Source organism: Xiphophorus hellerii, chromosome 2 (assembly GCF_003331165.1).
Source record: "Xiphophorus hellerii strain 12219 chromosome 2, Xiphophorus_hellerii-4.1, whole genome shotgun sequence".
NCBI lineage: Eukaryota > Metazoa > Chordata > Actinopteri > Cyprinodontiformes > Poeciliidae > Xiphophorus > Xiphophorus hellerii.
Window position 1 is genome coordinate 21,283,629 of NC_045673.1, and position 27,419 is coordinate 21,311,047.

At 37.2% G+C, this 27,419-nt stretch overlaps 2 protein-coding genes across 5 annotated transcripts; one reads left to right on the plus strand and one right to left on the minus strand.

Moving 5' to 3' along the window:
- Positions 1-203: 203 nt before the first annotated feature.
- On the plus strand, positions 204-13,919 carry LOC116707669 (solute carrier organic anion transporter family member 1C1-like). 3 transcript variants are annotated; one of them, XM_032545091.1, is made up of 15 exons: positions 204-608; positions 2,105-2,262; positions 4,274-4,415; positions 5,185-5,317; positions 5,526-5,647; positions 6,618-6,764; positions 7,162-7,260; positions 8,039-8,293; positions 9,222-9,386; positions 9,959-10,154; positions 11,291-11,456; positions 11,570-11,754; positions 11,840-11,904; positions 12,183-12,300; positions 12,960-13,919. In XM_032545091.1, the coding sequence occupies exons 2-15, from the start codon at positions 2,170-2,172 to the stop codon at positions 13,183-13,185; spliced, it is 2,112 nt and encodes a 703-aa protein (XP_032400982.1). In that variant the 5' UTR covers positions 204-608; positions 2,105-2,169; the 3' UTR covers positions 13,186-13,919. The 3 variants fall into 3 exon arrangements, with proteins under 3 accessions (XP_032400982.1, XP_032400989.1, XP_032400999.1); XM_032545098.1 differs by lacking the exon at positions 6,618-6,764; XM_032545108.1 differs by lacking the exons at positions 204-608; positions 2,105-2,262 and having other exon boundaries at positions 4,303-4,415; positions 5,500-5,647.
- Positions 13,920-14,774: 855 nt separating this feature from the next.
- LOC116707683 (B-cell receptor-associated protein 29-like) lies at positions 14,775-18,643 on the minus strand. Of its 2 annotated transcripts, none has more exons than XM_032545131.1 (8): positions 18,349-18,643; positions 17,884-17,985; positions 17,576-17,676; positions 16,402-16,549; positions 16,182-16,317; positions 15,628-15,724; positions 15,044-15,144; positions 14,775-14,956 (listed from the first exon to the last, which is right to left on the minus strand). In XM_032545131.1, the coding sequence occupies exons 2-8, from the start codon at positions 17,973-17,975 to the stop codon at positions 14,921-14,923; spliced, it is 711 nt and encodes a 236-aa protein (XP_032401022.1). In that variant the 5' UTR covers positions 17,976-17,985; positions 18,349-18,643; the 3' UTR covers positions 14,775-14,920. The 2 variants fall into 2 exon arrangements, with proteins under 2 accessions (XP_032401022.1, XP_032401013.1); XM_032545122.1 differs by having other exon boundaries at positions 18,250-18,643.
- Positions 18,644-27,419: the final 8,776 nt, after the last annotated feature.

Consider the following 27,419-nt stretch of genomic DNA (forward strand, 5'->3'; position numbering starts at 1 on the left):
TACATTTAACATGTCTTCATGTGCATTTATTTTGCTAAAATGTAATGCCCAACACTGTATAGCATTTTGATCATTTCAGTATAACAGTCCGGGCGAATTAAATGATTATTTGATGATTTAGCACGTGATGATAAGACATAAAGCTTGTTTTTATATATATATAATCATCAACAGACTTGCTGAGAGCAGCCAGTGACTGAATGTCCTTTAAGAAAAATGACGCACAAGGCAGGACTCCGAGTCACTCACGTCACAACGCGCTACAGGTCTGATCAAGATGTTAAACTATTCAGAGCTTATCGGAGCGCAGGCAAACCCTGGCATATGTTGTCACAATTAGCCTTTTATTTCCCCCAACCTTTGAAACAGCAAGTGTGAGTCGCGGTGCAGACGGCGTTCAATCCACATCCACTGGGCACTCGCTCTGCGCGCTCCCGTGGATCTGGCACTGTGGCAGCAGGTGATTTAACAAGCAGTGGGGAGGTTTTCGTCAGAGAAGAGGATTTTTATTAAATCTACTGCCCCCCTTTTTTTTCTTTCCATTTTTGCCTTGCTACAGTAAATAAACTAGAGCAACTGTAACTCGAGAGATTAGAAACGCGACTTGGGTAAGTAGCCTGGTCTAATTTATGAAATAAATATTAGCTTTCCTTGTGTGGTTTATCTGTCTTTCAGATAGGCTATGCAACTGAGAAATAGTCCGTTTCAGTGCAGCATCTCCTTCAAACACTTTGCTGGTGCTGTAGACACCGTTTATCTGCAAATATGTCAGGATCTACAAAATCATGAAATCGCACCGTTTGCATGTGACCCAAATCCATAAAATCATGGGCTGAAAGAGTCCGCTGAGATTTAGTGCTTTTTAATTTAAATTCGTAATTCATTTAATATTTTATTAGATTTTTTTAAATTAATAATTGTATTCTATCTCTATTTTTAAGAGGAAATAAAGTGATGTATTTTGTCATTCTTTAATTACAATGGTTTGGAGCAAAGATCTCCAAATAAACGTGATAATGTATGGACTGCCAAAAGTGCCACATTTCTCAAGTAATCAAATAGTGACATTAATCTATCAATGATTATGTCAATGTTGTTTGGTGAGCATTTAAAAAAAATCTATTGATAAGCAGTATTGACAGTTAAAATGATTTCATAATTCACTGCAGCACAGAAACCATGAGATACCAGCTAAACCATGCCAGATTGTTTTATACTTTTCCAAACTGGAACTACCAAAACAATAACTGTGTCCATGTTTTTTTTTTTTTTCCGAAGTGAAGTCTTTCATGAGAGAAATAACATTTACAAGTTTTTTTTCTAAAAATTTCATTCAGCGTAAAAAAAAAAACTGCTGTAAAATATCTTGAAAACTGATAAGACACAACATAGATCTAATTATAGTAATAGTTTTATATTCAAAGGAAAATGGCAGACATGGTTGCCACCTGGTATTGATGAAATTCTGAATTTCCCCATGTGGTTTCATGGAATTACCTAGACTATTGGGAAATCATGCGCTAAATCCACATTTAAAACCTTTGCTGGTAAGTCTGGAGCGTAAACATATTTCAAGGTATGAAGATTAAGGCTGGGTGTAGGGAGTGAAAAAGTGATTGTGAGATTCTGGTCTCAGATTCTGAGTCTGAATCAAGTTGAATTGAGTCATGACTTGTTGTTTCTTGATATCTTAAAACCTACCTCATGTTGTCAGACAGGTTCTGTTTAAATGATTTCCTATTTTTACAGTTATGGCAGGAATTATGGATGGTGGTGGGTAGCGAAACATAACTAAGGTGTCCATCTTGTACTTAAATATCTTTTTTTCTGTATGAACCAATTCCTCCTTTGACACCACTTTTATATTTACTCAATATCAAACAGATTCCTATACCTGCTTGATATAGAAATTAATGTGTTGCAATGTAATATTTAAGTATAAAAAGGCAAAAATCTGTAAGAGGGGGGAAATGCATTTCACAACCCCATATATATTTAGATTCTGTTGTAAATTTGTTCTGAATCCAGAGCCTGTTTATGATTTACTGCTCATGCTGCAATGTTTATCCAATTTGTTTGAATTATTACTCTCTTCATATCCCAGGTGTGAGGAATAAACCTGTAAAAAGACCTGAGTCCTGTGTGTGAATCAGAGAGAAAGCTGTTGTCATGCAGAAACTGGGAAAACCAGGCTCAGCCAGCTGGATGCTGGAGGACAGCCCTGCCACTTGTACAGCGAAGAACTGTCATCCAAATCTAAAGGTAATTTGTAGGACTAAATTACAAGTTACCTGATATCTAACTAAATAAAAAACATTGTTGAAAGGAAGAGTGAACTGTAATGTACAAACCTCTGAAAATGAAAAAAATCCCAGCTGGATTCATACTAATATTAAATGACAGACACAGGCAGAGTAGATCTTCTAATTAAGTAACTTTGTTTAGTTGATTTAATTTAGCGTTATCAGAGCAAAGGGGCTAATATATTCACACATTTTAGATTTTTATTCGAAAAATGTTTCGAACATCTTCCTTTCCTTTCCCTACATGCACTACTTTGTTAGTTTTTCCACATAAAATCCCAATAAAATAGATTAAAGTTTGTGGTTGTAAGAGTTCAGGATAATAAAAATTCAGCTAAAAGATGGTAATTAAAACACAAATTGAAGTCCAGTTATTGTCTTGCAGTCAGTGAAGTCACAGAGTTAATTGTGCATACCACAAAAAGGTCATATAAACATATACAGAGTGCTTCAGCTTAGTGGGAAATGGGGCCCCACGTGCTCGTCACTTTCAAAGACATAAAAGCAGCCTTGAACTGGAGGTGATCATGTGTTGGAAGTAAAGGGAGACACACTGCAGAGTATTCACCCTCTCGTGTGTTTGCAGAGGCTTCACATTTGTGTGGTTCAGCTCTTTTTCTGTCAGCTTTAGAATCAAAGTGTTGTTGGTATTTTTTGACTAGCAGGAGCAAGCACCGAAAAGAAGTGGACTTGGCACATAATGAATTATTTATTTGTAAAACAGTTTTCTCTGCAGCATTACTGCAGTCTATTTTCTATAGTAGGAACGTTATGGTCTTTATCCAGGTGTCATATAAATGAAATAGCCAAAGAGATACGGTACTGGGAGCTCTTGTCAGTGTAGCCTAAAATCTTTCCTTCTGAACAGGATACCTTAATAGTTCTGATTTACAACTAAGAACTTATGTTGGTGGTTTTGTTAATCTGCGCCTATATTTATATTGACTATTAAGTGTAAATTCAGGATGTAGCAGCATTATAACTATGAAGGCTGTTCATTGGCCTGGTAAGTTGCTGAGTGCAGCTGATCTCAGTGTTCTTTGGCCTCCCAGGTTATTCTCTGTGAAAACTTTGTGAAGTTTGAATAGAGTTCTTATTCCTCGTTATTAGATTAGGGAGTGTGTTTAAAAGCCCTGACAAAGCCGCTTAGTGAAAATAAATAAATAAAAAAATAAAGGAATTTCAGACAAGCTGTGTTTTGTCTGGTTTTCTCCCACGCCAAGAAATACCACTGGAGTTAACCCTTTGCGATAAAATGACTTGTAAAACTGTGTTTTAAAAGGACGTTATTAAGAAATTTTGTGGCAGGAGTTCGATGTGTTTGAAAGGTTAGACCTAGTGTGTTTACGCTCACACTCTAAATAAAAACATGAATGTAGTTTTCACATGGCACGGCTGCAGTTTGTTGTTCCCCGTGTAATGTCACCTGTCTCTGTCATTTATTTGGGGGTTTTGTGCACTTTTATTTTTCACATACTTTTGAAGTTTGAACTTGGAAATCCATGTTACACTGACACACTTCAAGTTCAAAGGCAATTGAGCACGAAAATATCCAAAAATCATAAAATATGCCCGTAATATTTGAGAACGTTTATTTCTGTCGGAAAAGATGTGTATCTGATTATCCATTTCTTCTAAGTTCAGGATATTTTCAGCTCTTTCATCAGAGTGTAGCTATAGTTACCCCCCCACCACCTGTTTCCAATTATTCTTACAGCTCAGAGTACAGTGGATGTGACTAAGCCTTCCTGTTACTGGGCCCACTAATCCTTCTTTTGTTACTGCCTGTCAGTGTGCGCAGGTGATGAGGCAAAGACATGAAGACCATGATACTCTGGCCCAAGAATTATGCCAGCTTCCTTCTAACAAAGAGCCAGTTGCACTGTCCACTCATATCTTTATTTTTTCAAGGTATTGTTTTAGCAATTTTAAGGTAATGTTGAGGTAAATAATATCTCTTCTCTCTCTAGATGTTCCTTGCAGCCTTGTCCTACGCCTACTTTGCTAAGACCTTATCCGGCAGCTACATGAAAAGCACGATTACACAACTGGAGAGACGATTTGACATTCCCAGCTATCTGATCGGCGTCATAGATGGAAGCTTTGAAATTGGTGGGTTTTCTGTTCCTTTCTGCATGGTCTTTAATTTTACAGTTCAGTTAAGTTTAATGTGAATGGCTCTCATGCAAATGAATCTTGTATTTCCATTTGAATGCCTAATTATCACAAAAATAATGACAGATTTATGGATATTTTTGGAATGCTTGTGAACTTATATTGCAGTCAGATGTACTGTAGGTTCAAACTTGGAGTTTTACACTGAGTAGTTATTTTAACTATTTTGTGTTCTATGCATTAAGACTACTGTAGCTTCTGGCATTACAACCCAAACCTTGGTGTATTGGTTGTAGTTACACCAATACACCATTATTATTAATCATATAATAATTGTGATTATGCATCACAATTATTGTGTCATGCATAATAACTGTGCAAATATCTTTTTACAAATAAAAATCTGAAAGGTTTGTTATGCGCTTGCACTCACACCCCTTTCCTTAAGATTCAGAAGTACCTGTTGCTTAGTCAAGTTAACAGATTTTGAACTCCTGTTGTGCAACGTAACATCAATATAAATCCAGCTGTTGCTTGAAGGCCTAGAGGTTTGTTAGAGAACATAAAAAATTGCATCATAAAGTCCTGTAGAGTTTTGCAGCTCATGTAGGTTTGATGTTTTCAGAATGACCTGTAAAAAGTATAACTTTTCCCACACAAAACGCCAAGATGATCAGCTTTGGTGTCATCTGATAAATGATATTTAGATAAATGGAATTTGATTACCTTTTGTTTTTTTTTAATCTTATTTGTAAACTCTCTGCAGGGAATTTGTTAGTGATTGCTTTTGTGAGCTATTTTGGTGCTAAGCTCCACCGGCCTAAGATCATAGCAATTGGATGCATTTTGATGTCTCTGGGAACCTTCCTGATCGCCATGCCTCATTTCATCACTGGCCGGTGAGTGAACTTCTTCAAAAATTCAAACACCTTTTGCATCTAAAGTTGTTGTATACATTCATATTTCTTTCATCATAGAAATGTATCCACATTTAAAAAGTTGCTTCACGTACCCACTGTGTGGATTTAAATTGCGAGAGTCTAACTGTACCTGATGCTTTCTCCCTCCCCTTGTTTAACAGTATTGGCATTGGTATTTTATACGCAGCTATAAGATTGAAACAACCATCAGAGCTTCCGAGAATTCAACCAGCCAGCTCTCTCCATGTCCAGTAAGTTCATTGGAGTCATCCAGGGCAGGTGATAGGCCCTCTTCACTGCCCTCTGCAGGTAAGATATGGAAGTTCAGCCGTCTCATGTTTGGGGGGGGGGGGGGGACACATCTTTATAACTATGCTTTTTGTAAATTGGTGCAGTCACAACAATTAAAACTGGTAGCTCTGAAGCATCACTGGAAAGTATGTCCATAAAGTGTGCAATGTGTAATACTTTGTGAGCTTTAATGGTAGACAACTTTGCATAAACTTTAGACTTAATAAGCTAACATCAGTAGACGACAAGGCTCCCAAAGTCATCGCTGACCGTGGAAACTTCACACTGGACTTCAAGCAAACTTCAAAGTCCCAAATTCACGTTGAATCTGGGACTTTGATTTACAAAAGAAATGCACATTTTATTTTAATCTGAAGACGGCGTTTGGACCACTAAGCAACACTCCAGTCCTTTTTCTCCTTGGCCCACATGAAACCCATCTAACATCGTCTTGGGTTCAGCTGTAGCCTAACTTAAAGAATGTGACAGATGTATCCCACATTCTCAGTCCCTCTGTGTGAGGGAAAGCTACTACTGCCACGGCCCGCACCCTGTGAATCTCGCCTTAAAGAGGCAATCCACTCAAAGGTGCATTTATTGCTGTTTCTAACACAATTTTACCTTCCTAGTCTAAACGTTTCATTAATAAGCCTTGGTACAGCATTTCATGAACAGCAGTGATTTTTTCTGGCTTTCCCTTTTTGTGGAGGTTGTTAGTGACTATCTGCTGGAAAGCTGTCCAATCAGCAGTCTTCCCTTCGATTGTGTAGGACAAAACAGAACAAAGCATCTCTCCACTAAAAATCATTATTTTATAAGATTAACTTTTCAGAGTAATTTAATTTTAGGTTTTCTATATCAGTAAGCCATGATCTTCAAAATTAAACATAATTAAATGCTTGAATTATCCGTGTAATCACTCTAATTATATGTAAGTTTCACTTTTTGTACTGAATTGGTGGTTTTTTTTATTCCTTGTGAACTGCAGGATGCGAGCAAGAGTCCAGCATTTCAATGTGGATGTATGTGTTGCTGGGAAATGTTCTGCGTGGAATTGGAGAGACTCCTGTGCAGCCTTTAGGAATATCCTATATTGATGACTATGCACAGTCGGAAAATGCTGCCCTGTATATAGGTAATTTAGATTAATTCACAACTATTTAGAATAAAAAAAAGACATTTATCTTATTCTTTTGGTGTTTGGTAACTGCTATCAAAGTAATGTCTCTTGTGCTTATGTAGGATATCTTATATTTGCATTTTTGTATACATTCTTATATGCATTACATGCTTAGATATGGATTTCCTGTGTGGATTATTTCTTACATAATGAGTGTTTCCCAAGATATCCACCTCGACTCTTACTCTTAATATTGGTCCTCACTAAAAACATCAGTTTTAACATTGGTTAAAATGCATGTATTAAATGCATTCTTATGCATTTAATACATAAAAAAAAAATCACATAACTGCAGTGATACTGATAACATGTATCTGTGTAGCTGAGACTAAAGGCTTTCTTTTTATCACAGGTTGCATCCAAACTATTGCAATTATTGGTCCTGTATTTGGTTTCTTGCTCGGGTCGCTGTGTGCCAAGATTTATGTCGATGTTGGCTACGTAGACATGGGTGAGTAAAGCTGAACTCCAACTGATGATTCAAACATGCTGTTGGGTCATTCTTTGCTGGTTTAGCCTCTGGAAAGTTAGTTAGATTTGGAAATTATTTGTTGTACATTATAGTTTCTTCAGGCATTCTGCCAGCAGAAAATCAAACCGGACAAATTTCTGTGCCATGTTGAAGTATTCACAACGCTGAAAGATAGAAAATTCTTTACATTACTGTCACAGATTTTGATGTACTTTATTGGGTTTTATTGATACTTTATTGAGTTTTACAAATGGAAGTCTACAAACTTAAATTAAAAATTAAACTAAAGCTCAGTCCAGAATCCTTTAGTTAATAAAGAACTCCATCTGTGTGTCAAATAGTCTCTGTATGAATGCAACTATACTGCAAAAGTTTGTTACCGAATATTGGTGAACAAACAGCATCATGAAGAAATATCATCAGGGTTTCTTCCACCACTAAATTATGGACTTGTTTGAATTTGTCTATCTTCTAAAATCCCATTAAAACACATAGTAGTTTGTGGGTGTAACCAGACAAAATGTGAAAACTATGATCAAGAAGCAAGACATTTTTTCAAAAGCTCTTGTGAAACTGTAGTTTAAGCCTAAAGAGAAGAAAAGATGGACTTGTATATAAGGATTTATGAACATGTTCCCAAGGCAGAGAAGCATTAAAGTCATTTTTATGAAAGTGATAAAGATCTAATTAATTCATGAAGATGGGAATAAATTCCACCACAAAACAGGGTGTTGACTGTGTGCTTCTCTTTTCACAGAAACAATCACCATTACCCCTGAAGATGCCCGCTGGGTAGGAGCGTGGTGGCTGGGTTACCTTGTGGCTGGCACTGTCACGCTCCTGTCCGCCGTTCCTTTCTGGTTCCTGCCCAAGTCTTTGCCAATACCTGTGGATAAACATGATAGTATCTGTACTCCAGAGCAGACCAGGTTTATCAAAGATCCAGATTCGCCAACCCTGGACCACAAGATCAGACCTGAGGAACCAACCAATTTACACGTTATGGCCAACGGTACAACAAACCTCATGGGGTTATGCCGTGTCATACATGTTTATATGTTTTTTCACCTTAAAATCACAAACTACCATGTGTTCTATTGAGATTTTATTTGACAGACAGAAGCGAACAGAAAAGGTTTGTAATTTTTTAGACAAAAAACATCACTGCCTTCAATTTTTGAAGTGTCCCATGAGTCAATACTTCTATTGCTGTTACTACTCCAAGTTGTTTGGGGGAATATGTACAAGCTGAGCACGAATAGAGATTGAAATATTTTCTCGTCTTTGGAAAATAGCTCAAGTTCAGTCAGGTTGGATGGAGAGCATCTGTCAGCAGTAATTTTCAAGTTGGTTTTCAATTGATTTTAGGTCTGGACTTTGAGTGGGCCATTCTAACCCTTGAATATGAGCTAAACCGTACTATTGTGACTCTGGCTGTTAGGTGTGTTCATTCTGATGTGCAGTCTTAGTTTTCTTCCACTCTCAGGATTTTGTCTGTGGACTAAAAAGTTTAATTTTGAGTCAAACCCTTTTATTTTTGGTGCGTCAGTACTATTGACTAGATAATTTTGACCAATATGAAAATAAGTTCTGGTACATTACATAAAACCTCAATAAAATACAACAATGTTTGCGGTTGCACTGTGACAAATTTCAAAGGTTACTTTGTGCATTAATTGTTTTAGAAGGGAATATGTTATGGATGTAGACAGATTTGCATCTTTATGCGCTCACTGGAGTATTTAGAGTTGTATCGCCTCTTTAAATAAAGGCATCATCTTCTGCCCTCCAGGGTAAATCTTTAGTGAGTTGCTAGTCTGAGCTCATTTCACTACATTTTGTAACTTATTAAGAAAGATTTATTAATTATTACCTATTTTTTTAATGTTTAATTTGACGTGCAAACAACGACATTTATTAATTTAAACTTTCCTTCACAGAATTTGTGCCAACATTGAAGATACTTCTTGGAAATCCTGTATACATCCTCTACCTGGGTGTAACAATCATTCAGTTCAACTCACTCATTGGCATGGTAACCTACAAACCAAAATACATTGAGCAGCACTACGGCCAGTCGGCATCAAAAGCCAATTTTCTTATGGGTAAGTAAATTTAGACATTTTTAATTACATGTATCTATTTAATTATGAACCTGAAGGCTTTCTTAGAGATTGTGATGTTGTGCTGAAGGTCTGATGGAAGTTGTATGTCTTCTTTTTTTTCTAGTAGGGCGTCTTTTGATAAATTTGTATAATCCAACCTCTACTTATGTTTGAAGTAGGTGCTGCAGCTTTATAGTGCGACATTTAGCAAAATGCTTGGTATTCTGCTGTTGGCAATAAATGTCACAGATTAATAAGACCATTTAAATGATCAATATATTGCGGCTGAAAACAGTGTAAAAACATAGATCTCATTCGTCACCACAGAGTTCATGGGTGGGAGATTTATAAGTTCAGTGTGAAATACATACATCTTCTTAACCATCAGAAGACAATTTTATGTCTTTTATGAATGGCTGTTACTGTATTTAAATGAAATATGTATGAGACTAATTTAATATTTCTTATTTTGATCCCTGTTTGGAAGGGAAGTTTCTGCACATGCTGCTTATATAACTTCTTTCCTAATTCGTTCTCCCTTTAAGAATGAGTTGTTTTCTCTGATTGGCTAGGCATGATCAACATCCCAGCTGTGGCCCTTGGGATGTTCTCTGGAGGCGTTATCATGAAGAAGTACAAACTGGGCGTTACGGGAGCAGCTAAATTTGCCTTTGGGACTTCCCTGCTGGGGTTCTTTCTGTCATTCCTATTCTTAGCCATGGGCTGTGAGAACACGAAGGTGGCTGGCATCACAGTTTCATACACTGGGTATGTAATAGTTATATGAATTTTGATGAATGCAAGCTAAGTGGTTTTAAGTAAATGTTTTCAAGCTGTCCTTATACCTGGTGAGGTATTCAAGTGTCCAGGTTAAGTAACTCAGGCCTTCTGGCTAGGCCTATTTTGCTTCCAAGTGCCAAAAGTAAAGCGAGGTTTACGGTATGGTTGCTGTTGCCGTGGTTACTAGGATACAGTTGCCTTAAAGGGTAATCAGCCTAACGAAAGCAGAGGCAGGTGGGAACGTTGTTTATTTAAATTTTCCGTAATGCATTTCCGAAGGCGATGTAGACTGGAATGTGTTTTCTCATTACTTTTTGTTTGGACTGTTTTTGTTCTTGAGACAGAAGTGTTAGCTGGACAAACCCTAACTTTATCCCTGGCATTCTTGAATAGCTTTAGCAAATCCACTGCGGGAATGTTTACACAAAATAATCTGTTTAGAGAGATTTGGTTGGTATTTTCAGAAAGTCCTGCACCGGTAACCAAAATAATTCACATGTTCTCATATGGTTAGGTTATAGACTTTTTGTTTTTATGAATGTTTCTTTGTTGTGTCATGCAACATATTACATGTTGTTGGAATTAAACAAATCAGGTTTTTTAATCAGAAAGTTTGATAGCCTCAGGATTTTCTTGTGTAAAGAGTTTTCCTAAGAGTTCTGGAGGGTTCTGTGTGTAAAACATATTTTTTCTTTGGTCAAGTAAAGTTAAAAATACTAAGTAGCTTAGCAAACATTTAATATACATTGGGAGAAACATGATTCACAGCTACCCATGAAGTCAGAATAAATTAAGTATCATGATCATAAACATGTTGTACCAGCATAAGGATGTATTAATAGAGTTTTTCTTGACATTAATTTGGGTTCTCATCAGAACTGTGTGAACATTTGGAGACACGTTTTGTCCTTATAAAACAAGATTTGTATAATATATGGATGGATTGTGTCAATAATTCTGAAAATCTAAGAAGAAAACGCATACATCAAAAAGCATATATCATGTTTTGTACCAGAACACTTGAGTTTCCTCTCGTTGAAACTAAAAGAGAATGTAAGTTTCTGTCTATATTCCTAAATAAAATGCACAATGATATGTATATTTGCTGTTGTTGTCATTCACAGAGTGGAAGACTTGTCTTATCAGGAACAGTCTTTGTTTTCTGACTGTAATTCCGGTTGCTTGTGCTCACCAAAGGAGTGGGACCCAGTGTGTGGAGAGAATGGGATCACCTACATATCTCCGTGTTTAGCTGGATGCACGTCGTCCTCAGGCTCTGGAAGAAACATGGTTGGACACATAGCATATCACTGCTTTCAGAGCATTTCCATACTGTCACCTATAGCTAAGTTATATAATGTGCTACCTCTCAACTTTGAATTGATTGTTTCTCCTATTGTCAGGTTTTTGACAACTGCCGGTGTGTGTCAGTGACTAATGTCCAACCAGGAAATATAACGGCTAGTTTAGGCCAGTGTTCACTCGGACACAGTTGTGACAGAGTGTTTCCGTACTTCCTGGCTCTGTCTGTCCTCAGTTCCTTCATCATCTCTCTCGGGGGTACGCCGGGCCTCATGCTTCTTGTCAGGCACGTAATAAATGACACATATCATGACAAATTGTTTCAATGTGATTAAATAAAAATAATGAAGGATTTAGTTATGTGCTTACAGGTGCATAAAGCCTGAGTTGAAATCCCTAGCTCTTGGAATCCACACACTGGCCACACGCACCCTGGGTAAGAGCTTTTTATTGATGCGTCTGAGGCATCTAAGCATTTACTGGATGCTCATGTGACTAATTAGCATGAAATGAACTGGTAATATAATCTTAGACCTTAGTTGATGACAGTGATATTGCAATTTGATAATATCATAGAAGACTCTTGTCTAACGAGGATGACTTAGGCTACTGGCACTTGCTAACATTAGCTTTGAACTGTAAGTGTAAACTATACCAAAAAAAACTCGTTAGTAGGAGATGGATAAACTAAGTTTTCTTTATCTTGCACAACAGCAGGAATACCCGCTCCCATCTACTTTGGCGCCATAATAGATACAACCTGCCTCAAATGGGCATACAGCACATGTGGAGGAAAAGGTGCTTGTAGAATATACAACACTTCATCGTACAGGTAATGTGAACACGACGTATTGTGTCTTGTTTTGCTGTCTTGTCTTCTACGTTTTGTTTTCACGACGTAGAAGTGTGAAAGCAATTTCTACATGAAATGCTTTAAAACCTTTAGGACCTCTTACGACCGCCCAATAGTTTCCAGGAACTGAAAAACAGTTTAAAGGTTAGCGATTTGTTGCGAATTTAAAAGATTTTAAATCAGGGTTTATCTAAGTGTGGGGCATGCCAGAGCACCTCATGAATGTAGACACTTACTTTTCCTCCCTGTTTTGAAGGTAATATTCTTCAACAGAAAGTGAACTCTGACTAGTGTGGTAGGGAGAGAGCAAAGACAGATATGACTGGGTTGCTTTTAATTGTCACACTCTGTAAGCTCCACATGGATTTTAATTACGGGCCAAACTGTTTGTTTCTAATTTAAAAAATGCTGAAAGGGAGGTAATCCCACCTTGTCTTTATTCTGAGCCCTATCAGCTGCGAGAGGACGACTGATGTGTCTTTAATTAAAATGCAGTGGAGTGAAGGCTTCTTGAAAATATGAATACAAAAGTGTGAATATTAACAATCACTTTCCCCTTAGGGATTTGGAGCCTGACTTAGACATGCACCAAAGACTACAGAGCAATCTGTCCTCTAACAATATTGTGTTTAATACAGGATAGTGTACCTGGGCCTCACACTTGGTCTGAGGGCGGTCTCCTTCTTCCTTTGTATTTGGGGATTTGCTCTTCTCAAAAGACATATTAAAAGGGAGGAGAAAGAGGCTCTGAGCAACCAAAATGGTGAACTGGAGTCGCTGAGGAAAGAAGAGAACAGCTCCATGCACTGTGAGCAATTTATACTGAGCCCTGACTGCAATCCCGAAAGAGAGACTCGTTTGTAAGCTCCTGCACATCATCCTCTCTTCTGACTCTTGATGCACCACACGTGTGCTGAGACATATCTCAGACCAGACAGGTATATACTGTATATTTGTACATGATTTGTGCAGAAGTGTGTTATCTGAAACATTTAGAAAGAAAAAAAAAAAACAAGCGTTTTAAGTTTGGTTTCCGTCCTTAATATAGTTGTGCTGAATTTTCTGTCGGAATCTTTGCTTTTATTTTCAGCCTGGTTGTAATGTCATTTTGTGTACCAGGATAAGAAAACTGTAGTCACACCCTGCTTTGTTAATGTTGTGTTCATGCATTTGCTCACATGTACATTTGCATTATGTCTTCGGTATACATTGGGACAACATTTTTAAATCTCTATAGGCAAAGTTTAAATGTAAGTTCTCTGCAAGGGAAAATAATCGCTGTATGTCCTGAATATGTTGATTCTAGCATTGCCTTGCATACCTTATACTGTATGTTGCAAAGGCAACAGTTTAAGCGTTGTAACTAATATGTTACTTTTAAACAAATAATGCAAAGATGAGGCTCTTTGCCGCAAAACCTACCTCATTTTTCTGGTTGTACTGTGTGGTGTGTGGAGTCCATGTAGCCACCGCTGTGCCTCATTTTGTTTTAAATTTGAATGTCACTCTACTCAGCTCTTATGTTTTACTGTGTTTTTTGGATCATGGAGTTTTGTCAACACCTCTTCCTCCAAGTCTAATACAATGAGTAAAACAGGTATGGCGTATGTCAGCATTTAATGACATGGAACACCCACCAGATATCAGTGATGATCCCAAAAATCAACATAAACAATTTCATGAATTAAGTTTTGTGTGGAATGACACAGGAAATAGATACTAAACACTGTTTCTTTAATCCACTTAGTGGGGCTGTCACATTAATTGATCATTTAATACATGGGCGTTGCTATATTTAGATATATTTATATTTAAAAGAAATCTGTTTGGACAACCCTCCACCCTCACATTTACAATTAAATATTGCTTCCCCCAGCGCTGTTTCTATTGCTGTGCAGAAGGATCCGTTCCACTCAATTGAGAATAGTCTTTCCATTAAACTCCACTCTGGGTTTTTCTGGTTACCTACAAGAAATGATTACAGGAAAAGCATTTTTTGAATTATTTTAAAAGTAACAGGAGAGTCCTTCTGTCTTTTTCTATACAGGAGATGCTACGTTAAAATCTCACAAAATTTCCCTAATGTATGTGTTTTTGTAAAAGTCAAAGTATCTACTCTGGAGTCTTTTGGTCTTTTGCACGTCTTTAAGTAGTACATCTTGAATCTGTGGACCTCATGTGTTATTAAAAAATCATAATCAGTAATAAACTCTCAAAACATTTTTCCAGCCGGTTCTAAGATGAACTAAGATTGCATATGTGCATATGTGTTGAAATGTTACCATGCCAGCAAAACAAAATGGAAAATGGGCTTTTATTTATTCAACAAATTGCAGAAAATTTTCTTAATCTTTTACATGTATATATATATACATATATATATATATATATATATATATATATATATATATATATATATATATATATATATATACAGTATATATATACAGTATATATCATATATATAAACAATCTTCTTCTCCGGAAGAAATTAAACCTGAAGAGTTTTGTGACGAAGACATATGGTGTCTGCTGTTGCTGCGTCATCTCGTCTGTGGGAGGGGCGGAGGAAAACCCAGGTCTCATCACAGCTACGCGATTACTGATCTTTTTTATCCTCAGCACTTTGGAGGTTCTGTGGATCGAGAACAGTGTTATCAACAAACTATGACGGCTGTGAGTGAGGTGAAAATGTTCTGTAATTTGGGTTTGTGTTGCGTACCTGCAGCAGATAGTGCTCCCTTAGTAGTCTGTCATATTCACCCGCCAGACCTTTGGCCTGCTTCTTCATGGCTTCAACTTCAGCATCAGACCTTCGCACAGCTGGACACAAAAACAGTCAATCGTTTCTAAAGAGTCATAAAATATCTGCCACAGTTGTTAGAGATGACTTAAGGCAGAAGCAAACTAATGCGCTCTTTAGGGCCTTCAGGCCAGCCGGTGGCCATCTAGAAGACGTTAAATTTTCATCCAGCTTAATAAGGTTGATGCTTGTCGTCTTGTTTGGAAAGAGTAAGCTTAATTTTAAACTTGCTTTGACAGTTTTAGAACAAAAATGTAGGAAAAAATTTCTTAAAGATTTAGAGTGTCTAAAACATTATTGTACAAGGATAAATTTTAGTTTGATGATTTTACTTTAACATTGATTGTTCATTGATCTTTATTGGATGTAATCATTTGTGTTTTTTGTTATGGGCCACAAAACATACAAAAATACAACCGTAACAAGTAAAAACAGAAGTTTGACTGTTTTTAGATTTTTTTAAATTATTTTAATTTAAACAAATCAAAGCAATGACTACTCACCTTCCTCGGCAACCTTTAGTTGACTTTGAAGCTTTTCAATCTCCAACTTCAATTGATTATTTGTTATCAGCGTAGATTGTTCTCTTCCCAGGAGAGCCTAAGCAAACACCATCGTCCTTAGTTAACAAATCGCTATTTTTTATTTTTTACATTGGATAAGAGAATGCATTATCTTATAACTACAGCCATCTTTTACTTTTTTTTTTTTCAATTTAAATATTAGAATGTGAAAAAAAAAGTTTGTATGTCTGATTACAGCAATTAAATCAGATCTAATCAGCTACTGAGAACTTGAAATACTTTCATGTTCTTTATATACTTGACTATTTGAGTGAAAAGTATATTGATGCAGTGCTACTCCTGTTGGAAAACGATTTTTGGATACTCTACCCACTTCCGCTAAAACATCAGCTATAAAAAAAATTATCTCAGTTCAGTTATACACGACAAAGTCCTTCTGCAAAACCTTTGATCAGAACAAGAAATGCATGCAAGTTATTGAAATTTTTTTTAAGGTTTCTATCACTGCAAAAATATGAATCACTAATTCTCACTGTTTTGAGAATCTGGTTGTCCTCCTGGTGCTTCTCAGCAGTTTTAAATGCATTATCCATCTGTGCCTGAAGACCTGCAGTGTTTACCGAAGTCTCAGCAATCTGGTTTAGCAGAGTGACAATCCGGCGCATGACACTGCAGAGCAGAAAAGCAAATTGACTGCATGTTATACAGATAAAGCAGGACCTCAGGATGTCGTTTGTCTGGCTCTGCACTCACAGCCAGAGAAAGAGAGAGAAGCCACAGATGTAAAGGTTCCTCTGGGCCCTGAACAGCTTCATGTGGACGTGGTCGTACAGGTTCGGGTTGGCTTGGGCATCATGCATGGGCTCAGGGCCAGAGTACTTCTGCACTTCTCGGATGGCGTCTGAGGTTAGGGTTAGAAAGCAGACATGACAGGTTGAGCAGGAGTTGGTACTGATGTCGCTTATTCATGCAGAACTATGTATAACAACCTAAACCGTGTTATGCAATACAGGAACATAAAGTATCCTGTTCATCCTTGTTCAATAGTTCAGGCTCTCTCAGCCTGGATAGACTTTATAAAAGTTAATTTCCAGCTCCAGACACAGGTTGTCAGTTGGATGTACTGTTGTTGTGGACTTTGACTGGGCCATTCAAATTTATTGTACTTCTGGTCTGTTTTAAGTTGTCCTGGACTTTATATGACCCATGTATTGTTGGAACGAGCTTCCATTTTTAGGTAGCTAGAATATACCATAATGTCTTTACACTCTTAATTTATGACCCTGCTTTCAGATTGCCCACAACTTTATCTCTGGTCTTTCTGCTGGTCTTCATAATGTTGTTTTTTCACTAAACCTCGCAGGTCTTCACAGAACAGCTCCATTAATTTCCCAATTGATTTGGAAATTTTGACATGCACCCAAGTTGAGGGCAGTCCTGTGGTAGGAAGTGAGAATAGTGGGATTTACTATTCTGTTGGTAATAAAAGCTATGATCAAAACAAGCCAGTATTTATGTATTTCACTTAATTTCAGACGTTCAAGCAGTGAAGAAACAAAATATCCTGCGGTACTATACGTATGTCTGCCACTGGTTTAATAAAAAACAGATTGTGAGAAATACAATACCTTAAACAATCACTAAATTATACATGTAGCCATTAACCTCCAATTTCAGGATGCATTCGGTGTTTTTCTGATTCAGAAACCAGTTACAATGGACAATTTTGTAGGATGAATACAAATGTATTCATGGTCATTGTCTACCCATCCTGCTTCACAATTTTGTTTTACTTTATTTTGGTGTGTCAAATATACGTGAGAAATGATGAATAAAACAATGAGAAATGCCAAGCTTTTTGTCATAAGCTCACAAAATATGAGAAAATTCAAGGAATGTGACCACTTTCTGTCAGCCGAGTCCTTACCACAAAATAGAACAACAAGGGCCATTATCATCGCAAAGAAGAACTTGTTCCAGTATGGAGACAGCCAGCTCCAGATTCTCCAGTGGAAAACTAAATGCCATCTGCAAAGAAGGTACAATATGTGTTACTTTAATGTCAGACAATAGAAGTATTTATTAAAACAATAAAGATGCAATTAGCTGGAGAATTATTAGAACTGTATTGTTTACATGTTGACTCAAAAGTGTAGATTTGCACAGTCTGATCTGCACAGGCCTGAAATGACATTTAAAGTGTTGATCTAATGTTAACATAGCATATTCTGGTACCTGTGTGCTGATATGAAGGGTATGCACAGGATGAGGTTCAACACTATCTCTGCATACAGGAAGAAGGCCACCGCCGTCCACTGGAGAGTCATTGCAACGTTTCTGTGGAGAATAAATGGATAGAAAATGTTTTGTAAAATCAGACAAATCTATAATCATTTTCTGTGTGGCTCCCCAGTAAAGGGGTTAAAGATGAAACATGGCTGCCTTCAACTGACCTGAGCCCAGTTATAAACAGTATAGTCAGTAATAAGTTGAAACTTTTTAAAATCTAAGCTACTTTTTCCTGCTATATTAAACTACATCTGTGTGTTACTTTCTCAGCAATCCTGATTTTATTTTCAATCAACTTGCAGATGATCGTACCTGTCACTTTGTCCTGTAACTTGAAATCCTGTCTCACTCCTCTGAGCAGCACTTTGAAGGTTTTCAGAGAAATGGGAGTAAATGGAGCTGGTAACTTACCAGGCAAACGTTTAAGGTTTAAGCTGGAAAGTACTGGAGAATCCCCACACGCTGACGCTTATCCACATGCTCCCACACAGAGTCACAACAGCTGCTGGGGAACATTACAACACCCAAAGCCTGAAATAAAAACTCTGTAGCTGACCTCCTTCGTCACTCCACTTGGACTCAGTGAAACATGAAAGTGTTAAAACCCGTCTGAAATCTTTGTTGTGGGATACAGACAGACTGAGAGTTGTCTTTTGGTTTGAGACTCTGTCTTCCCCTGTGTGAAAGAGAATGTTTGCCGGGTGTGAGCTCATGTTACACGTTGCTTTACAAAAATAGCCAAGTGTGTACGGCTGATTCGAAATAGATTCAAGCTGGTTGTTATTCTAACTTTCTATTCAAACTTGTTTTATTTGCTTGTACAATTTAAGAGAACATAATCTGTGTGCTTGGGCGTGTGTTTTTGTGTGTTGAGAGATACAGAGCCTTGAAAACAATCAGAACTTAATTTTTTTCTTCCTTGGAAAACACCTCAGCATAACAAATAATAATAATAATAATAATAAATAAAAAGTTGATAAAGCTTTGCTCTCTTCATAAAATCTTCCTTCATTTTGTATAAATCCAACCCTGGGATTCTCAGATTGCAGTGAACAGAAATACACTTTATTTCTGTTTATACATTTTATTAGAATAGAACAAAAATGCACTTTATTGTCCCACAGAGGGAAAATTCAGGTGCAATGCATCAAAGTCCACACAAAGATAAAAAATTAACATTTTTAAAAAAAGTAAAAATAAATGTAAGAATATCATACTATGCAGATCACAATATAAAGATACTGTGTCAGAGATACCATTCTCTGATCTAAGGGATGTGCAACTGTGTAGGATAACTTCTTTAAATATACATGATGTGCATGTGTATCTCTGCAAGCCATCAGAGTATGTAAAATATTTGAAAAATGTAAATTTTGCAGAAAAAGAGTTATTAATGTGAGTCAAAGTGTGCAAATAACAGTGGAAATGAGAAAGAGATTTGTGGTGATGGTGGAACGACCACCGGGCTCAGAAAGGCTTAAAAAACTGTGACTTTACTTAATTTTTGTATTTTTTCAAAGAAAATCATCCTGAGCTGACTGAGGTGTAATTAAATGCTGGTTTTGGGTTCTTTGTATGTATAAATACTTTCTTTGTAGTCACTTCCTTTTTGTTTCTAAAAGAAACTCCAAATAACAAAAATATTTGAAGACATTTAGCAAGTTCATTGCCGTGCTCAGGTCTTGTTTTAAGGTTTTTTTTTATTCAAAAAATTCTAGCTGTAGTTTTTCCACATACATTTTCACATCCGTTTATCAACACTCCCATCTGGAAATGTCTCAAACATCCATAAGGGGGCGATGTTACCTCTTGGACAAAACATACATGTCCAAGAAGTAACATGCATTTTGAAATCATTTCAAAATATGATTTTATATTTTGAAATGAAATCAAAAGGTCCTTTTTAAATTATTACAGTCAATTTTTAAGGTAATCCTTTCAATATTTTTTTAGTCATAAACACCTAAAAATTATTTATCCCAGAAAAATACTGCCAGTTTAAAAATAATTACATTTAGTATTCAGCATCATTTCTTGGATAAGTATTGCCTTCTCCTGCCACTTAGCTCCAAAAACAATTCTTTCTATTTTCTCCTCTTCAATATTTTCAGCTCACAAACTGTAATCCCACAGGCTGCCTCTGTGAAAAGGCTTCATAACTGCGATCGTCTTTGGCTACTGACTGAGGAGCGCTCAGCTGCAAACTGTTGACAGCTGCACCCTGTCACAGCTTTTTAGGAATGGATGAGCATCTCTGACACAACTCAAGATGCCGTGCTTGTCTCCGCGTTGCTTTAGAGGCCACTGATTTGCTTCTGCATAGACAGGTAGCCCTGGTGGTTTTCACCAAGGACCACCTGCGTGCACTTACTAGTGCACATCATTTACTAAGCTGGTTGTGTAGTGAGAAAAGGTAAAAATAAAATAAAATAATCTCACTGCCATACACAGTGACATATTGTACCATGATGTCTGTCTCCAGGGATATTTCCTAAAGCGTGGTAACAGAGTTAGGGGTACTGTACTCTAAGTTACGTCAAATGAAAGAATGCATTAAACAAGCATAATATCAGAAAATCCAAGCGTAAATTTAAATCTAAATTTCCTTTAAGTATCTCCATCAATCTGGTTTGGCAGCCTACAGCTTAAAACAGGTGGTGCCATTCTTATTTGCAACAGTTTCCAACAAGCTTTTGCAATAACGAGTGAGGAAAAAACCTGGCCGACTCTTCTTCGTGAAAAAGGTTTTATTTCAGCCGCAATGAAAATTTTTCAAACGTGAATGACATGTTTAAGGTTATGCCTCAACACCTCTATTGGATTTGTCACTTAAAACTAGGATGTTCATAAAATGAGTCCTAAAGACGGCTGGAATGAGGGCGGGGGAGTGGCTTCAATAGTTTCTAAAACTATTAATATCTTCAGTTTTATGGCCTGACTATCTCCATTGTTTGGTTTAGAAAATAATTGCTCAGAGTTAGCATGCATCAGGGTAAACCTCCATGTTGATAATTGGCATTGAAGGTGAATTTACAGATTGTTTGATTAACAACAGTAGTAACTAAAACAATCAATCTGATTGAGTGGAGCGGAGCGGAGCATACGCTCTCATGAGCAACAGATTTGTCCTGGAGCCAGCCAGGTTACCACAGCTCAGAACCGTGTCAGGAGCTGCACAGCATCGCTGTTCAACTGCAAGGTCTGCAGGAATTATGTGATGCAATAATGTCAACAAGAACCCTGAAGGGTTTTGTGGCAGAACCTATAAAAAAAGGCACTTTTTAGAGAGCAAAGGGAGATCCCAGCCAGTAATAGTTTGGCATACCTGATAAAGTGCTCAATGAACACATAAACGACCTCGCCTCTGTTTCCCTTCGGGGTAGCAGAGGAAAACTCATTTCAGCTGCTTGTGTCCTTGATCTTACAATTTCAGCGACTACATCAGGTCCTGCCTGTGGCTGATGGCTGGAACACAAACCCACTTGTATAAACTCAGTGCTTTCAGGCATGGCTGAGTCAGGGGTGTTCATGTGCCGTTTGTGAATTTCTTCTCAGTTCTTCTCCTTCTTATTCTTTTGTGTGTTAAAAACTTAACCCAAGCACTCCAAAGGTTGTTTTGTTTTTAATGAGATGACTCATTTCCCCTGAGATTAACTGAAAAGCTGTAGTTAGCTGTTAGTAACCATTTATTGACAAAAGAAAGACCTAATGCTTTGTGTTAAGTGGGTTGCAATGTGGCAGAAAAGTGTCTTCCTTTCTTTTCAAGATATTAAAACCAGCTCAGCTACAATGAGCTGGTAAAATGAAATGAGGTTGATTGTGTCAGTTTTAAAGTTAGTAAAAATTGTCTGTCTTGTTCTTGTGTTACAAAGTTAATCTTAAGCACAAACCGACAAAAGTTTCCACGTCTCATTTATAAAAAATGCTTTAATATGAGTGTATCTATATTTCTGCTTTTGTTATGTGAAGCACCTTGAACCACCTTACTGTTGAAATGTGCTATTCCAATAAACTTGATTGATTGATGTATTAAGTAATTAAATTAAATAAGGGCTTGAAAACATCAATGTATGTGTAATTAACATATGTTATATTCTTCGCTCAGTGAACTGAGTTTCTGAAATAAACCTTTTAAAAACATTCTTATTTATTGAATGTGTCTGTATATACACAGTGTACCGTTTACTATTGAATGTTCAATGTTTATGTTTACTATTATTACACTTTATTACTTTATAGTGGCCCTATTATTACTACCTTGATCACATTATTGTTGCGTATTCAGAATGCTCTGTTCCCTGTTGTTACTTTCGTAGGTCTCCCTCCATAACATCAGTTTAGAGTTGTTGTAAGCTTAATGTAAGCTATAAAGAGCTATTCATTGTCATATTTCTTGTATTCTATTGTATTTATCATTTCATCCAGTAAAACTGAAAACCCTGTGTTGAAAACATTTAGTAATGAATGGTTCATCAATCTGATGAAAAAATGATCATTATTTTCAGTGGTAATCTGTATTACTGGAAGTATTTTTGTCTTTACTTCCTGCTTTAAATTCATTTTATAAAGGTAAAGGTAAAGGTGAAAGTAATTTTATTTATATAGCACATTTTCAGCAACAAGGCAATACATTGCTAACTTTGGTGCTTCAAGTGACCTTTAGGGAGAACTCTTTTACTTGTGGTTTAACATTTTACTTGGCACCATGCTGTCGACTGCTGTGTGACATTTCACCGTAATTAGAACATCCATTATCATTTTATTCTGCAGAGGTATTCAATTCAATTCTGGTTTCTTCCAAAGAATATATGCTATGCACATCGTTTTCTCCTGTTCTAAAATTATTTGTACTACAGCAAAAAAGTTTATTGATAGAAGCAGATTGTGCATTTCTGTCAGACACTGAAGGCATGAAGAGCAAGTGTACGGTGCTGTGAGCCACTGATATAATATTACAGAGCACTCTAGAGGACGTGGGGGAAAAAGGTTTCTTTTATGTTACCTCGCAAAACTTTTGCGTTCCCTCGCAATATGCGTACTGCATTTGCTGGTCTGATTGAAAATCGATTTATTCACTGCATGTTTATGTTTGCGTGTGTAAGGTTGAGATGGAACTGCACATGAAAACGGCCCTTTAAACCATTCAGACTACCAACACAAAAGAGACACAATCAAAACTGTCAGATGACTTATTACCCCGCAATAATAACTCAGATAATAACTGTGGTGCATTTCCATCCTAAAGAAAAAGATATAAAGCTTCAGATATTTCACGAGATATTAATATACATGGAAAAACCTTACAAAAACCTTATATAATAGCAGAGAGTACGATGGCCACCATAAGAAAGGCTTACAGTATTCAATTATTCCGCATGAACTGATCAGTACGGTATTGCGAGAGAACGCAAAAGAAAAAAAAAAAATCCTCCATGTCACCTTGGGGGCTCTGCATAATACAATATAAATTGTTGTGAGAAAAAAAAGCATTTCATTTTTGCAACTCTATGTTTGATAAACACAGCAGCCATATTGGATATTGACCTTAAAGTAGCTTTTTGACTTTTCCAGTCTAATTTACAACTTTCGCAGCCATCTTGGAAAATCTGTGGCAGCTTGGTTAGCTGGAGATCACATGACATAAAAGTCATATGTATGGAAAAGGCATGTTAGAGTTGTATTTAGTTTGAATGAAGTGGCAGGGAGATACACAATAAGTGCGAGCAAGCTATGAGAATAATGCAGATCACAGAGTGTTGTTAGAGATTTTTTGGTATTATCATTTTATTATTACTTTAGTTCATATTCAGCCTATAGATCATTGTGATTTTCTGTTTAAAGTGTTCTCTTCCTTAACTGACCTGGAGGTCACTACTGTCTGTTCATCTTCATGAGAAATAGTTAACACTGAGTTTCTCAGACCTTAAATCCTTTTACAAGAACACCTCCTAATTTAGTAACTACCTGTGAGCAGTCGTATTTTGTTTTGTTGACAGTATTGACCGAGATTTGAACCGGGCTCAGACCTTTGATCAGATATCACACCTGGAACTGGGTTGTTAGTTGTTTGGGTTAGAAGGTTTACGACCTCTGTTGTTTTTCCTGACTGCCCCCTTGCCTGTTTTTCTTTGACAATAAAAACAGGAGCTCATGCGGAAGCAGGTCAGAACGCTCTGTGAACAGCTCGGAGGAGAAGTTGACGGAGACTTCTCCTTTTGCAAAAGCTTGACATGAAATTCATATACGTTGTCTGTGGTTCTTTCTTTTATGTAGGTTCGAAAGGAAAAATACCTATCAAGTGTGTTCTCATGCAGTGGTGTGGTAGAGAAAGATTACAAAAGCATGTTTCCTGAACTTTCTTGGCCTGGTTTTTCTCAAAAAGAACAGAAATCTGGGAAATTATGGTTTGTGCTGCCATATCCTCTATGCTTGTTGGAAGCAAAAATTGGCACTCAGGAGAAGAGGACACATTTTTCTGTTTTGCGACTTTATTTCTACCTATTAAATGGCTTGGAATAGTTAAAACATAAAAAAAGTCTCCTTTGAATATGAATGCGCATCATGTCGCATCAGATCAAACTACAGGGTTGTGTTAATAAGGTGCTATGGCGACCCTATTCATATCTCTTTTTGTTGAGAAATGATTGCTGGTGTAATCACAAGACAGCAGTCATTCACTGGGAGGAAAACCGGAGAGGAGCAATCTTGGTTCTGCTGTCTATCCTCTCTTACCCACAGTAGCTGACATTCTGTCATTGCCAGGCATAAAAAAAGATAAATAAATAAAAAAACAGGACAGAATGTGCACACACAATGGGCAAAGCTGCAGGAGCTGAAGAGGAGACGGTATGGAAATGGACACAGAAAGTGTTGGATGGTTGCACATTGAAGGAGAAGTGCACGGAGGCCAGAGAGCAGGTCAGCACAAAACTTGACTTTATGCTTCTAGTTTGCTATTTTCCTGGATAGGAATATGCCAGGCAAACTATTTATCTGATTCTTAACTAAGATTTTGCTTTATAATTGCATTTTCATGAAATGTTAGACTATGTTAACCCTCAATCAACGATACTGTTGAATACACATATCCTTGTTTCATCTCTTCTCTGTCAAAACAGTCCTTAAAAAGAAGAGAATGCTTGTGCCAGCTCTCTGCTGATAAAAACATAAAATAGTAAGCATGAAACTAATTCGAGAGCACACTTTGCGTCGTATTAGCCTCACGCTAATGCCATAAAGGTCATTGCTGGTAGAGGACAGGCTCCATTGTCTGGTTTGCCATTCCTGGTTTCTGCCTCTGAAAAGGCTTTTCTTGCCCACAGATTACAGGTTTGCCTTTATCAATGTCGTATATCTTCCAACTCTGTAAAATGTGCTTCCATCTCTCTAGATGCGGATCGGAGGGAGAGTAACATTTGGAAAATGACCACAAGCAACAATTTGTCAAGCTGTGCCGGCCCGGTATGTTCAATTCACTTTCTGTTTCTCTACAGTAGCAGAATTACAGTTGAGTGTTCGCTGACCTAATGTAATAGAGGCTCCATACGAACATAGTAATGTGATTTCCCCGGCTTTTATTCTGTGTCTGTGGCGAGATAGAGAGTGGCCCTGAAGAGAGGGCATCTGAATTGGGGCTGGCCGTCTGAGAAAAGGTAGCCATTGACCGGGAGATAGAAGGACATAATGCATGTGATACGAACAGAAGCAAGCAGCAGCCTTGATGTGGTCTACACGGAAGAAGGACAGGGGGAAAGAAAAGGGCCCACTTGAACATGGGAAGAGGCTTCAGTGAATTGTGAAAGGATCTAGTGGCTCTAATAAATCTCTCTAAAGCTTGTTGCTTAACTGGCCTGTTATATATACAGGTAGGAATATCAGACTAATTCAGGGCCTTAAAGGATTTAAAGTCCTTTTTTCAGGGAGGGCATAGTGATTAAATTAATTGCATTACCAAAGATTAGATTCAAAAGTTTTATTATGGCTCTTCCATCCATATAAGCCTTTATATAAACATCCACTCACTCTAGTATTTGGAGAAATGGCCTGTACCAATTTGGCTTTCCTAGACTACATATCTGTTCATGAGCATCTTGTAGATGTGTTACGGTATCTATAATATGCAAAGATGCATTAAGGCAACAGGGGTAATGTGCTTGACTGGTTAGTATGCAGAAAATACACTTTCTATCCAAAAACAAGTCCCACACGCTGATATTTTGCTGCCTTTGTCTTTGATTGCTTTCACAATGGCATCATTTCAATAAGCCTCTGCAATGGCAGAACATTTAATTTCATTCAGAAATGCATTCATTTTGTCAAGATGATGGGAAAGTTGTACCACTGCGCAATTTGAGCCAGATGAATCTTGACATTGTAATTTTGGAATCTGTCTGTGCCGTCAGAGAAAAATAAATCTACTCACGGAAAAACTTGTTCATTCAGTATGTGCTGACCTTATACTCTGGACACACATCTGTGCTGAACCTCGACCTGAACAACCGCATCAACCTCACATCAGAGCATCGCCACCAGAGGTTTATGTCCCTCACAGCACATAAACCTCTGGGAAATCTGAACTTATCAGACCATGTGACCGTCTTCTATTGCCCTGAAGTTCAAGTTCTGTGCTTCCTATGTAAGCTAAAGTCTTTTTTCTAATTAGTCACGTGGATAAAATGTTTTTTTCTTATGGCTACACAGCTGTCGAATCCAAACCTCGTGAGCTTTCCTTATTCTGTGCACTGGAAAACGCCATGAGCTCTGGTGTATTTTTTGTTTTTTTTTTACAATTAAATTTAGCAAGACATTTTAGTAACCAGTGGTTACGAGAGCTTAAAACATCAAATATGGTTCCCCACTATTCTTTCACTTTTTAATAAAATATTGCAATGTTCTGAGCCAGACTTTAGAAGATTTAGCAATAGATGCTTTTTTGACAGATACGTGCCAATAATTTGACTCTACTGAAAAAGAATAACACAACCACACAATGCCTTTTGATGTGGTTGTTTAAGAAACAAGTTCTTACATTATTTGTGCTGTTTGTGCTGTCAGAAAGAAAGCTTTAACTTGTGGGAAACAAAAAACAGCATCTTTTTTGCTGTTTTTTTGCAAAACAGTAAAAAAAACAGCAAACTACAAGAAATGTAGTTTCCGCATCAATTCACCGCGTCAATTTAACCCTAATTTAACCAATTAGGGTTAAATAATTCACCGCCTGCTGAAACAGTAACTATGTTAAGCTCTTGCCTGTTTGCTATGTTAAATCCTTTATTTTGACAATAAGTTTATTTCTCCTTGCAAGAGATTTTCTCTAATTGACCACAGATGTAACTCATTAGTAACTTGTGAAATATCCCCAATCAGAAAGTGAATAAATAAGATTATTCTACACAATATGTACATCTTGTTCATGTTAAATAGAGCATAATCAAGGGGGAACAATTGCTTTGTTGTTTCTGCTTTGCCTCCAGTGATCAAAT

Excerpts from the sequence above, each read along its gene's own strand:
- LOC116707669 (XM_032545091.1), top strand. The coding sequence starts at position 2,170 with ATGCAGAAACTGGGAAAACCAGGCTCAGCCAGCTGGATGCTGGAGGAC. Across the intron at positions 7,261-8,038 it reads TGTTGGCTACGTAGACATGG|AAACAATCACCATTACCCCT; the intron begins GTGAGTAAAGCT and ends CTCTTTTCACAG. Across the intron at positions 12,301-12,959 it reads TACAACACTTCATCGTACAG|GATAGTGTACCTGGGCCTCA; the intron begins GTAATGTGAACA and ends TGTTTAATACAG.
- LOC116707683 (XM_032545131.1), bottom strand. The coding sequence starts at position 17,975 with ATGACTCTCCAGTGGACGGCGGTGGCCTTCTTCCTGTATGCAGAGATA. Across the intron at positions 16,550-17,575 it reads CCTTGTTGTTCTATTTTGTG|ACGCCATCCGAGAAGTGCAG; the intron begins GTAAGGACTCGG and ends CCCTAACCTCAG. Across the intron at positions 16,318-16,401 it reads TTCTCTCTCTTTCTCTGGCT|TGTCATGCGCCGGATTGTCA; the intron begins GTGAGTGCAGAG and ends TCTGCTCTGCAG.